The 15,726-nt window shown below is 43.8% G+C and overlaps 1 protein-coding gene across 1 annotated transcript; it reads left to right on the top strand.

Annotated features, from left to right (window-relative positions):
• Positions 1-1,195: 1,195 nt before the first annotated feature.
• On the top strand, positions 1,196-15,385 carry LOC136636722 (L-threonine 3-dehydrogenase, mitochondrial-like). The gene is made up of 9 exons (XM_066611951.1): positions 1,196-1,210; positions 2,763-2,965; positions 4,766-4,808; positions 5,220-5,290; positions 6,380-6,529; positions 6,634-6,806; positions 7,435-7,525; positions 11,264-11,533; positions 11,786-15,385. Exons 2-9 carry the CDS (start codon positions 2,782-2,784, stop codon positions 11,932-11,934), a joined length of 1,131 nt encoding a protein of 376 aa, XP_066468048.1. The 5' UTR covers positions 1,196-1,210; positions 2,763-2,781; the 3' UTR covers positions 11,935-15,385.
• The last annotated feature ends 341 nt before the right edge of the window (positions 15,386-15,726 follow it).

Raw genomic sequence — 15,726 nt, 5'->3', positions numbered from 1 at the left:
CAGCCTGGATCAATCATTTTCAACCACTGTGCCATGGCACACTGGTGTGCTGCAGATGGTCTGCAGGTCTGCCATGAGAGTTTGGGGGAGGGTCATTTGTTCATTGGGCCACTGGGGGTTGTGGAGCCCCTGCTGTCAGTGTGCTTTGCCTTGTCAATTGTCAAACTGATGGTGTATTTTGACAAGCTTAGTGCCTTGTCAATGTGCCGCATGATAGGTTGAATATCGCTGGCCAAGTTGATACTGAGCTAGATGCATCAATGGCTTGATCCAGTGTAAGGCAGCTACACACACTGCATATGCTTTGCAGATTGAATAGGTTGATTATGTGGTTAATGGTTGTACGTCTGTTGCCTTCTAGCTATGTGATTCTTCTAGGTCAGTGTTTCTCAAACTGTGGGTTGGGACCCACTAAGTGGGTCGTGAACCAATTTCAGGTGGGTCCCCGTTATTTCAATATTTTATTTTTAATATATTAGACTTAATGCTACCAGTAGTACATGACTGCGTTTGGGGAAATGTTACAGACCTGTACTTTTAACAGGCTACTATGTATATGCATTTAACAATGAAAGTCAATTGGACTTACTCCAGGGTAAGTGTGGGTAGGATTGCAGTTCAGAATTGTTAAAACTCTTCCTGCCTGACAATGTCACTTCTGGTCATGATATAATTTCTGGTGGGTCCTGAGAGATTCTCATTCTAAAAAGTGGGTCCCGATGCTAAAAGTCTGAGGACCACTGTTCTAGGTGGTATTGAGATGTAAAGTGGTCATCTTTGAAACAGTGGGTTAAAAGCATTTTTTTTTTTAAAAATCCTGATCTACTTGTTGGCTTTGTGGAGGTTAGAGAAGAAGCAGAGTTCCTTGAACTGATCATGTGGAGGTTAATTTGGCTTCCCACTACCAGGAAGCAAAAAACAAATGCAGATATTCAACAGGTGCGCCCTGCATGAGGGGAAAAAATATCTCTGAATGTGTGCCATCTTAAAAATTGCCTTTCCCTGGTGACGCTATTTTAAAGCAAACATATGAGATTACATTATGTCCCTTTTGTGCTGCTATCATCTGTGCACACACCCTTCATGTGTAATGGACAACTCCCTCTCTCTGGAGATCTCTAATTGGCTTAGCAAAGAGGCTGTGCCCTATAAATGTTCTTCTCCTCCCCTTCTCTCCTTTCCTTGTGCAAAGCCACTGGTGGAAAGGAAGGTAAGCAGAGAAAGAGAGATGTGCCCTCTTCGTTGCATCACCTTACTGTTGGCAGTTGCAGAACCTTTTCAAAAGCTGTTAATGTTTTGTAGTGTTTCAAATATAATGTCTAGAATTTTGTTTCTCCTCTAGGATGCCTAAGAGAGGTGGCTGGCAAAATTTTAGTAACCAAGCACATGCCCATCTTTCCTGTAACTGCCGATATAATTTTCACTGATGTGCATGAATATTAAATGTAGACAAAATACATTTGTCACTTCTGTGGGTATGCTGAAGTATAGTTAAGCTAACCAGCATTCTTGTTAGGAAGCATCTGGAAGAGTATCAATGTTGAGTGACGCTGCCTCCCACCCACCCTTCTTCATTGCATGGTTGCGAGGACAGGTGCTGTCATTTCATCAATAGTCTCCAGTCAGACTCTGTCACCTCTTTACTAGATTTACAGCCAACAGATGTAGCTAGAACTCTGACGATTGTGGCTGACTCAGAGGAGACTGGGCATTGAGCCAACAGTTGTAGGAAAAAATAAAATGTTGTGGATTTCAAAATGTATTTCATTTGCAGCCTTTGAAATTATAATAGAAATATAACTATGACGTGGTTCTGAAGATGCTTCACTATTTTATGATCTTCAATATCTAGAGTTTATTAAATAAGCATTAGTGGGGGGTGTGGGACATAGAGTTGTGCAAGATTCTCCTTCAGTGAAATTTACACTTAATCATACCAAAACAGAGGCGTGTAGTGTTTGTGATGGCATGTACTAGCTTCCTGGAATACAAGAATACAGTATACTCTTTTTTTGTTTCAATGAGGCATATGGAGAATTTCTGGGTAAGAGGCACTTTTTCAAGTGGGTGCTCCTCTTTTTAGCAGGGGGAGAGTAACTGGCCCACCTCACCCCAGCAGTGTCTGTTCTAGTGGCTGTCTGCTGGTATTCATTTGCATCCTTTTAGATTGTGAGCCCTTTTGGGACAGGGAGCCATTTAGTTATTTGATTTTTCTCTGTAAACCGCTTTGTGAACTTTTAGTTGAAAAGCGGTATATAAATACTGTTGTTAATAATAATAATAATAGTAGCTTGGGCTGCATATTCATTATCAGAAGGAGTGTGCCCCCTTGGATTTTCTGTATGAGCTTGGAGTTGGTTCTGTCATTCTCTCTCTCTCTCTCTTTCTGCAGAAGTTGGAATAACAATGGAGAGACTTGCAAAATGCCCTTCATTTCCAAAAGTTGCCTAATGTTCATGTCAGTTGGTTGGATGTATTTGAATGTAAACACAATCTAAACAGTTATCACTAGGGAGATCCCTACGCAAATGGCACTCTTGGGACAGCACATTTGTGGTGGGAATGTCACTGCTAGATTTTTGTTGCTTCAACATGTCCCAATAAGGCAATAGCATACAAAACTTTGAGTCCTCTGTGTTAGCTCATAGGTGTGTTGGTAATTCAGCAGGGCAGCACTACAGAAAATAGGCTCTGCTGTTCAGAAAAGCTTGATTGCTGGTCGAATATCTTATTAGTGACTGTAATTTTCCATTTTCTTCCAGTACACCTGAAACAGGAAAAATGCCCGCCATCAGGAGCTTAAGCCGAACTGTCAAGCAGGTGTTTCAGAAACCTGGCTGTGGCTGTCAGGTTGCTGTCATGCCGGTTAGGTGTCTTGGCTTCTCACCCCGTCAGGTAACTTCAGATGCCAGCTTTCATTCAGTATCCTTCTCAGAAACGGATCATCCTCGGGTATTAATTACAGGTCAGTCTGCTTTTAGTTACTTCTCTATATTTTCCTATGTGTTGTTTTGAATCTCCTTGGTACTAATTGTATCAATAGCATTCATATTGATTGATGTCAGGTTGGCCAACTGAATGGCCTTGGGCCAGTCAGAATTGTTCAACCAACTAAATTCATAAAGTTGTTGTAAGAATAAAATGGGGATCCTCATGCATGCATCTCTGAGCTCAGAGGAAAGGAAAGGTAAAAATTACATAATATTTATCTTGATGTATAGCCCACCCTCCAGCATTGGCTCAGTGAGTAAACGTCAGGGTTAGAACATAACCCAGGTTAAATTTGCAGGCCTGAATAGGGTGGGGCCTAATGTTCGTGAAGTGCTGAGTCACCAGGACCCAGGTGTAGAGTGAGCCAGCTGATGAGGCATGCATCATGAGACAGGGTGTGGCAGGAGGAGGAGACACCACCCATCCTGATTTGTGCACAGTGCACAGACTGTGAGAGCCCTCATGTGTGGGTTGTTGGTGGTCATGTGTGTTGTATGTTTTGCTGTCTCTGCTTTGTTTTGCTATGCTGCTGCTATTATTGTAAATTTGTAAATACAGACTGAAATGGTGATGGATTTCCCCATGTCTGTGTACTCTCTACATTGTGGGCTATGTCCTTGAAGCTGCATTCCGCTGGATAACCAGATAAGGAGCTACTCCCTCCTTGACAGTAAAACACACTGCCTTTCCTTGCCAGCACTCTGCATTGTGGTGGAACTCCTGTATAATCTTCTTGAGGAACACTTGATGATAATAAAAATTACCTTTGCAAGTGTTGGTGGTAGAGGCCAGTCCCTGCTGGAATGATGGCAGACACAGTTCTCATTCTGTGTCCTTGGCGCAAGTGCACCGCTTTGAGCCATATGAAATTTGTTGCCTAGAAAGTGGAAGTCAGAAGATACTTGACTTGAAGGTTGCTACGTCCAGTTCTCTGTCAGTATCCTATGCTGGTCTGGAATATGGTCCAGGATTAATATCACATTTGCTAAATTAGTCATTCTAAGATTGTTGTAACTGAAAACCGATAGCCATATCAAAAGCGAAGCATGCTGGGCCCCAGTGAATGATGGTGCAAATGCAGCTGTCGGAGGAAAGCAGTTCTGAATTTCTGATTTCAGAGATGGAACTTTTTGGTTAAACTTGTTTTGCCTGTATAGCTCTGTGTGCTGTGAACCTCTTGGCTGGAACAGTTCTGCAAAACATGAACTCCTAGGAAGAGGCACGGTTATCTCTGTAAGCAGAGAAAGACACCCATGAGGCTTGCACTTTAGAAGACACATGCTCTTTGATATGCTCTCACAGTACCTCCCTGCCAGGATATAAATATGAACAGTGAGACACTCTTGTTATTGCATCTTGATTTGTTGAGACTGTCATATTTTGTACTCCTCAGTGCTGCCACATTCTGAGAAAGTCAAGTCTTTAAAGCTGTCTATGTGATCCTTATGGATCATGTTCCTATGCTTGGAGGCTTCTTATTTGGGTTGTGTCTTTCCTATGAGGCTTGAATGTTAAGTGCCTTTGGCCTTCACGCACTTGCCTCAACTATAGTTCCAGTATCCAGTACCTGAAGCATTTGTAGCAGATTAGCCAGCCTGTAGAACATTTCCAACCGAAGTTTTTCAAAGCAAAGCATCCCTGCAGCTTCCATAAATGGCTTCTATTAAAGGATGTTAGTGCATTAAGTCCCTCCCCCACATAGAACAGAACTCCTTTCTATTTGTTTTTAAAACATAACTCTTTAGGTGTTGTAAGCATTTACCTTTCTTTTTAGGGGGACTTGGCCAACTTGGAGTAGGACTTGCTAAGCTCTTGAGGTATGTTGTACATTTCGCTACTTACATTTACAAGGAAGAGTTTGGTTGCCTGTTCGAAGGGGCTGATCAAGATTTTTCATGAATTACCCCATTCATCTGCAGATAAAGGGTGCAAATGAGTCTTGTCCTTTGTGTTAAATTTTGATACAGTTCCCAGAAAGAAAAAAATGGCAATGATGATCTTGACTGATCTTGATAGACCAGTGAAACTGTTGAAGTGAATTTACATCTTGGTGACTCATGTGTCCTGATCTGGAAAGGTTTGGGTGTGGGAACATATTGCAGTATGGAAACCTAACCCAAAAGATATCATCTCGTTGTAGAACTTATAAAAATTTTGCTGAGTGTAGCAAACAAGCTGCTTTAATTAATTATTACAGTTAAAAGAACCAATTTTGTCATTTTTTTTAGAAAGCGCTTTGGAAAGAACAATGTGATTCTCTCAGATATTAGGAAGCCTCCTGATAATGTCTTTTATAGTGGTAAGTAGCCATATTAAAATGGGTGGATAGGGATAGGACCCGGTCTGTATGGTCCAGCAGATAGAACCATCCTCTGCAAGAGAATCTGAGTTTTGTTAAACTTTGGGCTGGCTTGGACGTTGGCTTTTGCAGTTTTCCCACTGTGTGTGGGAGGGAGGAGGATGTCCTCAAGTCTGTACGTTTTTTATCTCCTATTTCTCCCTGCTCCTCTAGCCACTCAGGGAGGCGAGCCAATGTGGGTGATAATTCCAAACACTTTATAAAAATATGTGGGGGGGGGGCTGTGAACTGTGTGTGAAGTGTTAGAGCCCCACTTTTCCTCCCCCCCCCCCCGAGATTTTGTCCTCTGGCAGACCTGTCTAGGTGCTGTGTACCAAAAAAATAAAGGCCATGTTTCTCATTTGTCAAATGGGTAATTGGCCCATCGATACTGGCACACAGCATCTTCATTGATGGGACTACTGTGGAGTTGTCACTATTTTAATGCATTCTTTTTTAGGCCATGGACTCTGGTAAAACCAGTTTTGCAGGTTTTCAGAGTGCATCAAACTGTACCCTGAAATTGGTCCCAGAAATATGGCCAAACCCCACTCCAAAAGACCTGTGTGTGTCTTGGTGTAACTTATGGAAGCCAGGGTGCTGTTGTCCATGGTGCATGAACACAGTGTGCGCGCGCAGAGTTCTTGGAGCTGTTTTTGAACAGGAAGGAAGGAAGGTCCATAGCCAGAGAGACAGACCAGGGACAGACTGCACTTGCTCCCAGTGTGGAAGGGATTGTCACTCCCGAATTGGCCTTTTCAGCCACACTAGACGCTGTTCCAGAACCACCCATTCCAGAACCACACCTTTCAGAGCACAATACCATAGTCTTTCGAGATTGAAGGTTGCCAACAACAACGATTTTGAACAGGCTCTTGTATAAATATGTGAAAGGATGAGCCATAGATCTAAGCTCTTGTGCTTAGCAATAAATCATAAAAACTCTTGGAAGCCAGTTGAAACTGTTCCAGCTTTATACATGCTCAAACCTTTTCACCTGACATGGTCTTTTTGTCCCTGTTCATTAACTTTCTTTTTCCCCCTTCTTAGGTCCTTTCATTTACTCTGACATTTTGGACTACAAGAATCTTCGTGAGATAGTGGTGAACAACCGGATTACCTGGCTGTTTCATTATAGTGCTTTGCTCAGTGCTGTTGGAGAAGCCAATGTGCCTTTGGCAAGATCTGTTAATATCACTGGTAGGTGACATCACTTTCTTAGGATGATTGAATTGGCTGTTCATGCCTCCTGATAGGAGCTTGACATTCTGGTCTGGAGTCTAATCGCTCCTTGCTCTTCCCAGGATTGCACAACATTCTTGACATTGCTGCGGAGCACAACTTGCGACTCTTTGTCCCCAGCACAATTGGAGCTTTTGGACCCACCTCCCCTAGGAATCCAACCCCTGATATCTGTATCCAGAGGCCAAGGACAATCTACGGTGTCTCCAAAGTTCATGCTGAGCTCATGGGAGAAGTAAGAGTTGTCCTCTCATCCTGCAAGTGTCTTGCTGCATCAATGTGTGAAAGAGTTTCCTTTTCATGAGATAGGTTTGAGCAGTGCAGGAGGTTGGCAGGTGCCGTTAAAATACGTTAACTAGCTACCACTTTTAAGGGCCTAAATTGGCTTAAATGAATTGTTTTAAAGTTTCCAGTATTGATAAAATAGCCTTAAGAGTGTGTTTAAAATACTATCATGAAACATTATCATTAACTGTGGTGAACTTGGGCTCATTTCTCCAGTGAAATCTGGTTTGACATGCATTGTTAACCTTATGGGATTTGAGCAGCCTTGGCAGGCATGTTTCATTTTAGAGAAAGAACTTAAGCAGAATCTTGTTACACCTTGAAGAGTGATAGGTGTATGTGGCATAAGCTTCAGTATGCCCCAATATATGTTAGTTGTTTCTGTTAGTACAACAGATGGTAAGTTATCCCTCTGGAGGAAGAACTTGGAAGCAAATGTCTCAACAATGTTTTCCCTATAGTATAAGATCAGACTGATGCCAGGTTCAGTGTAACTTTTTGAAATGTCACTTAGCCTAAACTAGCAAATTGCTACTGTGGCCCTACCTCTGACAGAGTGATATGTTTGTGTGTTTCAGTATTACCATTACAGATATGGGTTAGATTTTCGGTGCTTGAGGTATCCTGGCATTATCTCAGCTGATTCTCAGCCTGGTGGAGGGACAACTGGTAAGCAGACAAGCAAACCAAACTTGCATTTCTGTCACATGAGATTTAATACAACAGAGATAATAATAGGAAAAAAGAAGTTGTCCTTTAAGTTCCTGGGTGCTGCCACATTGGAGCCCTTCAGTTTGACTGAGACATGGCTTTCCTTAGTCAGCAGGAAGCACTAACATATCTGAAGGGCGGTGGGGGGGCAGGGCTTCTGGGCTGCATGCCTGGGGGGTGCTGCCATGGCACCATCCATTGCCTCCCCTTGCAGCCACTTGGAGTGGTTACATGCTGCTTCTCCTGTGCTTTTTTAAAAGCAAAAGAAGGTGACAGCAAAAAAGTGGGTGGCACCTTGGAACAGCGTTCAACCGATCTCAAGCATGCTGGAAGTACGTAATTGCAGTGACATCACATCACCCTGGCAGCAGGCATGCAGGGTGGACCCATGGATCTGACCCGCAGTTAACGGAAACCATGGATACGGGAGTCCCCATATAGTGCTAGTTAAGTTGGGAGTGATTAACCCTATGGCCAAGATCATCTATAATGTTTGCTCACAAGTAAAGATACATCCCCAAAATGCATTGTAACTTGAACTGGTAGTCTTCTCCTTGCAGTTTCTGCCCCTGTTATTCCAGCCACCTTTCTTCACTTACCCTTGTTGTGGAAGATGCTGTGTTCTTGTGGTTTGAGGTGATTATAACAAGAGCCTTGTGGCAGGGAACGGGTGGAGTGTAAATGCAAGAGGGGTCCATCTAGTCCAGCATCCTCTTTCCCACCACCAGCCTCTGGGAAGTCCACAAACAGAAGAAGGCAGACTTCTCTCTTGCTGTTGCTTTCCTATAACGGATATTCAGGACCCCATTGCTTCTGAAACTGGAGTCAGTGCAGAGCCATCTCTGTCTAGTAGCCATTGATAGACCTGTCCTCCACAGCTTTGTTCAATCACTTCTTGAAGCTAAACAAGCTGGTGGTCTTGATCACATCTTGTGGCAACAGATTTCACAGCCCAATAGTCCACTGTGTGCAGAAGGACCTTTGTCCATATGAGATCTCCTGCCAATCAGCTTCATTAGATGACCACTGGTTCTAGCATTGTGAGAGCGTGAAAGGGTTCTTGCTTGGCTCCATGTAGAAGTCTCAATCATGTTCCCCCAGGCTACTTTTTTCCTGAACTTAAAATCCTCAAACAGTGCAATCTTTACTCATAAGGAAGGTGCTTCAGCTCTCTGATCATCTTGGTTGCCACCTTCAGTACTTTCCTCAGCTTCACAATATATTGTCTGAGTATTGCAAATGCTGCTGCAATGCAGCATTGTATAAAGGCACCATAATAAGAACAGTTTGATTTTCAGTTCCTTAACAATCCCTAACATGAATGTTGCCAGCCGTTACTTACTGGGTTGGTGTTCTCATTGAGCTTTACTATGTCCTGCTCTTTTTCCTGGTTTGTTGCTGGCAGCTTGGATTCTTCCCCATCAGCATATATGTGACAGTGAGATATTTTTTTGTCACCATGTGCCTCATTTTTCACTTACTGACATTGAACAGCATTCAGATGCCCATTTGCCTAGTTTGTCTTAAAATATTTATACCCTGCCTTTCCCTTTTACAGCATAAAGCTCAAGGCAGCTAACAAGAATATAAAAAATACAATACAGCTCAATGAAATACAAGTTACAAAACAATAACCACAACAAAAGTGCTGCGACAAAAACCATAGGTCATAAAGCAAGAAAGCAGAATGAGCAAGAACATTTGAGCCCCTATAACAGTGCTATTCAAACTGGGGTGTCGCGACACCCCAGCCTGGGGGCCCTGGTCTCTGCCCCCTTAAGGGGCGGGGGCAGCCTAGAGGCGGAGGGAAGGCAGTGGCGTGATCCCTAGGAAAGACTTACTGGCTCTCAAACTCTCCCAGAGAGTTTGAGAACCACTGCCCTATAAGGAGGCGAACAGGGAGGGTTCCGTTCTTAGTTCAGTAGGGAATTTCATAACTATGGCACTGCTACAAAGAATGCTGTTTCTTTAGTTGCCACCAACCAAACTTCAGCTCATGGTGGCACACACTGGAGGGCCCCTCAGATAAGAGCCCCACTGGATCAGGCCAAAGGCCCGTCTAGTTCAGCTTCCTGTATCTCACGGTGGCCCACCAAATGCCCCAGGGAGCACACAAGACAACAGACACAACCTGCATCCCGGTGCCCTCCCCTGCATCTGGCAATCAGAGGCAGCCTGCCTCTAAAACCAAGAGCTTGCACATATCTACTATGACTTGTACCCTGTAATGAACTTTTCCTCCAGAAATTTGTCCAATCCCCTCTTAAAGGCATCCAGGCAAGATGCCATCACTACTTCCTGTGGCAAAGAGTTCCACAGACTAATTACACGCTGGGTAAAGAAATATTTTCTTCTGTCTGTCCTAACTCTCCCAACACTCAACTTTAGTGGATGTCCCTGGTTCTGGTGTTATGTGACTTCAGGGATGACCCATCTCATATGGGAGAAGGTTGTCTTTCAGATACCCTGAGTGTAAGGCATTTGGGACTTTAAAGGTTAAAACTAGCACCTTGCATTGTGCTCAGAAACAAACTGGCAGCCAGTTCAGCTGAAAGAGCAGTGGTCTGGTGAAATCAAATTGGCTAGCCCAGGAACGATGTGAGCCACTGGGTTCTGCAGTAAATGCAGTTTCCAAATGGTCTTTAATGACAACCCCTCACAGGGCTTTTTACAACAATCTATTCTTGATGACACACTGGTCTGTGCGTTGGTGTCAAGTCTGATCAATTCAGGTATGGTTGTAGTTGGCACACCAGCCTCAGCTGGACAAATCCCTCCCCTCTCCCTGCCTCTGGCCATCCAGTAGAACCCCGAGCAATAAACTACCTCCTGCAGAGGGAGTGCAGTCCCACTCGGAACAGGTTGCTTGTCCAAAACAGGTCTTCAGACCAAGAGGGCCTCTGTTCTGTTTTGGTTGATTTTAGCTTGCTTACCCTCATCCTGCCTCCCACCAACCTCAGGCAGTGGTCTAGGACTTCTACATTTTCCCCAGCATTTGGCGGAAAAGAGAGAGAGAGCTGGATGTTGTCTGCATACTGATGATATCTTAACTCCAAAGCCCCAGATTATTTCTCACAAGATGGTTTCATGTAGATCAGTGTTCTTCAACCTGTGAGTCGTGACCACAAATGAGGTTGTGAAGCCTCACTTGCGGGATTGTAGCAACCTTTCAAAGCCTGTACAAGAGAGGGCTTGGAGAGGATCCTGTCTGATCAAAACTGAGTTCTTAATATAATCCTGCACAGCCAGTTTGAAAAAGGTTTCATCCAGGGAACCACAAAACTCGGACACATGAGTACCCATGTGATCAACTTGTCCAGAAACTGGAGGTTTGAGAGACCCCTTTTGGCTTTCACCACCCTGAATAGCTTGGTGTCATCTGCTAACATATTCAAAAGAATTAGTTCCAATATAGATTCTTGGGGAACTCCACCTCTTACTCACCCTTGTTAAAATTGTCCTTTGTTTCCATGCTCTACTTCCTGTTAGCCAGATACTGGTCTGTAAAAGGACCTGTCCTCTTATTCCCTGCCTGCTAATTTTGTTCAAGAGCCTTTAGTGAGGGACTTTGTCAAAAGTGCTTTGAAAGTTCAGGTATAATATTGACCAGATTGCCTCTAACTGTGTGCCTATGGACACTCCCAAAGTGCTGTAAAGACCTTGTGGTGATGTCTTTCAAACTTTCTCCTCTTCCAGACTATGCAGTTCAACTCTTTCATGATGCTATAAAAACCAGCAAGTTCCAGTGCAATCTCAGACCAGACACCCGTCTCCCAATGATGTATGTTGATGACTGTCTGAGGGCTACCTTGGAGATCATGGAAGCACCTGCTGAGCGGCTGAGCATGAGGACTTACAACATCAGTGCCATGAGTTTTACTCCCCAGGAGTTGGTGCAGGAAGTCCAGAAGCATATTCCAGAGTTGGAGGTTGTCTACAATGTGGATGCTGTCAGGCAAGCCATTGGTTAGTACCCTCCTTGTGTCATTCGCTGGCTTGTTCTTCATGTTTCTCTTTCTGACTGTGTATTCCTGGCAGGGACTGCCTGCTAAAAAATCTGCTATACAGGATGCAAGAAAATGTGCTAAAACTGTCTGTGTCCTTTACCTTACAAGTTCAGGAGTTCATGCTGGTGTTTGTCTTTGATAGCTTATTACTGGATAGTTGTGAAAGCTGCTTCTGACACAACCTGTTTTTCTTTCTCTTCCTGTTCCACAGCTGACACTTGGCCAATGATCTTTGATGATAGCAATGCTCGACAAGATTGGGGGTGGAAACATGATTATGATCTTGCTGACCTGGTGACTGCAATGTTCAACTTTCTTGGCTCCGTCCACTCCGTTTCAAGGTTTGCCCGGGTCAACTGACCCTCCTCGTATGATGTGGCCTCCAGTGATCGGTTCACAGGAGCTGGGCAGAACCACTGCGAATTTCTCAGCTTCCAAGTCCTGAAGCAGCACGAGCATTAAGACTTTCCATAAGAGCTTATGGGAATCTTGTTTGTTAACTGTTCTTCCTGTTTTGTTAATTAGCTGTATAGTATTGCATAGAACACTGGGAGTTACTGTTTAAACCATTTCTGGATGTTGTCTAGCTACTGGGTGTCACATGAATTCTATTCTTATTCCATAAAGTGCAATATGTTTCCCCAAACTCAGTTCAGATTACGTACAAGCTGTTCCCTTTTCTTGTCTCTTATATGTCATCTAAAGTTGCAGTTGATTACTGGTTATCATTAACCCAATTCTGCCCAGCCCACAGCTGTACACATTTGATCCTTGTTGTGTATATGCAGCATTAGGCAGAAATGGCTTAGGGCAGAACAAGACATGATCCCAGCTCCATGTCTGTTGAAAAATATGGGAGTTGGGGAGCACCTGCATGGGAGGATGTGTGGGAGGGGAGATTGCTTAGTACCACTTATCCATTTTCCCCTGCAAATGCTCTCCAACCCCAATATTAGTATTACAAAGGAAATATGCATGCTTCCTTTGTAAAAGTGAGTTCTGTCCCTGATGAGCAAGTATATCTTTTTCCTTTTCCTTTAAATACAGTAAGTACAGTCAAACCACAATAGTCTGGCACATTTGGGTGGTAACCAGATCTGAGATATACCGGACTATTGGTGGTGCTACCCTGCTCCAGATCTAGCATCCCTGTTGCTGTTACTGCCCAGATGCTATGACAGGGTTGTTGCTTGCATTTCTGCCAAAGTTGCTCAGGTTGTTCCTGAACAGCTTCCATAGCCTGTCTTGGCAGTGCCATCTGCAAGCCAGGCACACCTGTGTGGAAGCCAGTGAGGTTGAGAGTCTACTCCCAAACCAAGAGCACTTCTGGACCTTTTTGATGACAGACTGCTGGGAGTGCTGAATAATTGGGTCCCAAACTATTACAGTTTTGCTATACTTGTGTTCCATTTGGAAGCACAACCCAAAGGAACAATATTAGCTCTTTTTTATTTGTAACTCATCTTTCACTCCACTAGAGGTCCTCACAGTGTAGCACATGCAACACAACTAAGTCACTTTTCAGTTTACTATATTTAGTCACCTTTAGTTTTCCAGTAAGTCTGGTTTGAATTGCATTTGAATGGCAGGGCTGGTGAAGTGGGCTCCCTGGGGACCCTCAATACTTGATTCTGTGTGATTGCTGGCTGCATAAGAATGCAAGTGTGCTGCAAAGAAACTTGGCATCAGAAACCTCCCCAAGCATCAGGGAAAAGCAAGGGCAGCAGCAGACTAAGAGGCGAGACTCGGGCAGCTTTTGGAGAGACTTGAAGGGCCTGATGGTGCCTCTACTCTGAGGAACAGAGCTATGTGGTGAACTTCTATCCAAGCACATGGCCTTAAGCTCCTCACGCAGTGCAAATCAACTGAATTTTCAGTGAGGTCAATCAGCAAATGGATTAAAGTTGGTATCTGACATCACAAAATATAGACCTGCTCTTTTGGGAAAGGTGGCTAGGTGCTCAGTGGCAGGTCACTTGAAGGGATTCTTGGGGTGTGTGTGCAGATTTTGAAACCTTTGAAACCACTCAGTTTGATTTGACAACTGAGGCAGAGTTGGCTATTGTGGACAACTTGCATCAGGTGAATGATGAGAAGGATCCTTAGGACTGGCCCATCTATGAGGCCAACTGAAGTGGTTGCCTCAGGTAGTCAACTGGTAGAGGGTGCCCATTACTACTTGCCTTCACTGTTTCTTCCTTTCTCTGGATAGAAAAAGGAAGAAAGGGACAGAGAGGAAGCAGAAATGTGAAGGGAAAGAGTGCTGAGTGAGAACATTGGAGAATGAGAGGAGCCTCAGAGGCTGGTACCTCATCAGGTGTGAGGGGCAACCTTTGGCATGCTACCTCAGGCGTTAAGAGGACTTTGCTGGCCCTGATGACCCTCCTAATTCTCCTAAATCTCTGTTCTTGTATCCTCAACCTAGTGTCCTCCTGGATCACAAGTGTAGTAGATTGGTTGTTGTAGGTACTGTGTGAGAACAGTGAAGGACTGGATGACCCAGAGCAAAGCTCAGTCCAGACAAGATGGAAGTCTTAGTGGGTAGTCTAGTCAATGAGTGTACTGCTTTTTCTGACTGGGTGACTCAAAATGAAATGTATCTGTACTAGGTCTTGGCACGCTTTTTTGCTTCTCCAGTTCCTCATTATGTGGATTATTTCCATGATTCTTATTATTCTTTATCACAAAAACATCTGTTCCAACATTGTCTTCATGAGAGGTGCTTAATGATGAATTGTCTTTTCCAGATCTCTTCTCTCCCCCTCCCCCCACTTAGTAGGTGCAGGATATGTGTCTTATTTTCAGTTTTGGTACAAGAATTGTGTGTGCCTCTAAGTGTTTAAGCTGAAATACTCTTTGGAGTGTGTTGGCCACATCTTCTGACTTGCTCTCTAAATATTTAGAAGGAGAATTTGAACTTTTGATCACTGCTGCTATAACCATCAAAGAGTTCAAATTAATAATGTTTGGCCCAATGGGTCTGTGAAGCTGATTTGAATCAGGTAAGTTTAAGGGTCTTGTCAAGCTCTCAGTAGTGCACTTCCCAAGTCACTTGTGTTGAAAACAGTAATCTTGTCCTCTCAATTGAAGCTAATTCATGGGGGAGGGGGGGAGAAGGTATTTCCTATGTGTGTGATTTTAAGATGGTGGGAGGCAAGACAAACTTCCTGTAGCATGGAGTTGAAACTTACAAAAATGTTTGTAAGGTGAAGGTGTGATAAGACTTGGGGCACAATCCTAACCAGGTCTACTCAGAAGTCCTATTGTGTTCAATGTGTACTCCAGGAAAGTGAGGTTAGGATTGCAGCCTTCATTAGTCAATACCAGGAGAGTTTAAAAATGTTCTCGCTATGTTAGGGCCCAGTCCTATCCAACGTTCCGGCACTGATGCAGCTGTGCCAATGGGGCGCCCACTGCACCTTGCAGTAGAGGAACAGTCAAGGAGGCCTCCTCAAGGTAAGCAAACATTTGTTTCCTTACCTTGGGGTTGCATCGGCGCTGGGAAGTTGATTAGGATTGGACCCTTGGTTTTCCTTTTTCCCCATTCTGCACAGCCAAATGTTTAGATTGGCAACCTGATGCAGTTCATGTTCAGAACATAGTCAGCTGAGTTGGAACTGATGTGGGAGTATCCTAGGCCTGCAACCTAAACTACTTTGATGTAGTTCCAAACTGCAATTGTTTTGTTAACAGGTATTTGCCCCTGGAATGAGAGCAGCTCCTGCTGTTGTTTGGCTGCTGTATCTGTTTTGTTAATTGTACAGAGAAGATTTCTAGGAACCCTAACTCAAATTTTGGAAGATGTCAATAATGGCTACTTGAATAAAATCCTAAATTTAAAAAAAGACAGTTGTGCTTCTCTTTATTTGCATATCTTAACAGAGCTGACTGGAGTCTGACAACATGACACAGGACAAGTGAATGGGGTTGGGAGGGGTGTCTCTGCACAAAAGAGTTAATGGACATATTTCTGACATCCAAAATGACAGTCATGAACTAGTGACAAACATCAGTCTCCCAGGGTACTCTGCTACTGGCTGAATTTCTATCAAAGATAGAATCTCAAAACACATAGACAAACAAGCCTTGCTGAGAGAGAATCAGCATGGCTTCTGTAAGGGTAAGTCTTGCCTCACAAATCTTTTAGAATTC

The sequence above is a fragment of the Tiliqua scincoides genome, chromosome 1 (genome assembly GCF_035046505.1).
Source record: "Tiliqua scincoides isolate rTilSci1 chromosome 1, rTilSci1.hap2, whole genome shotgun sequence".
Lineage (NCBI taxonomy): Eukaryota > Metazoa > Chordata > Lepidosauria > Squamata > Scincidae > Tiliqua > Tiliqua scincoides.
The sequence above is the reverse complement of the archived record's forward strand: the minus strand, read 5'-3'. Positions and strand labels throughout refer to the sequence as shown.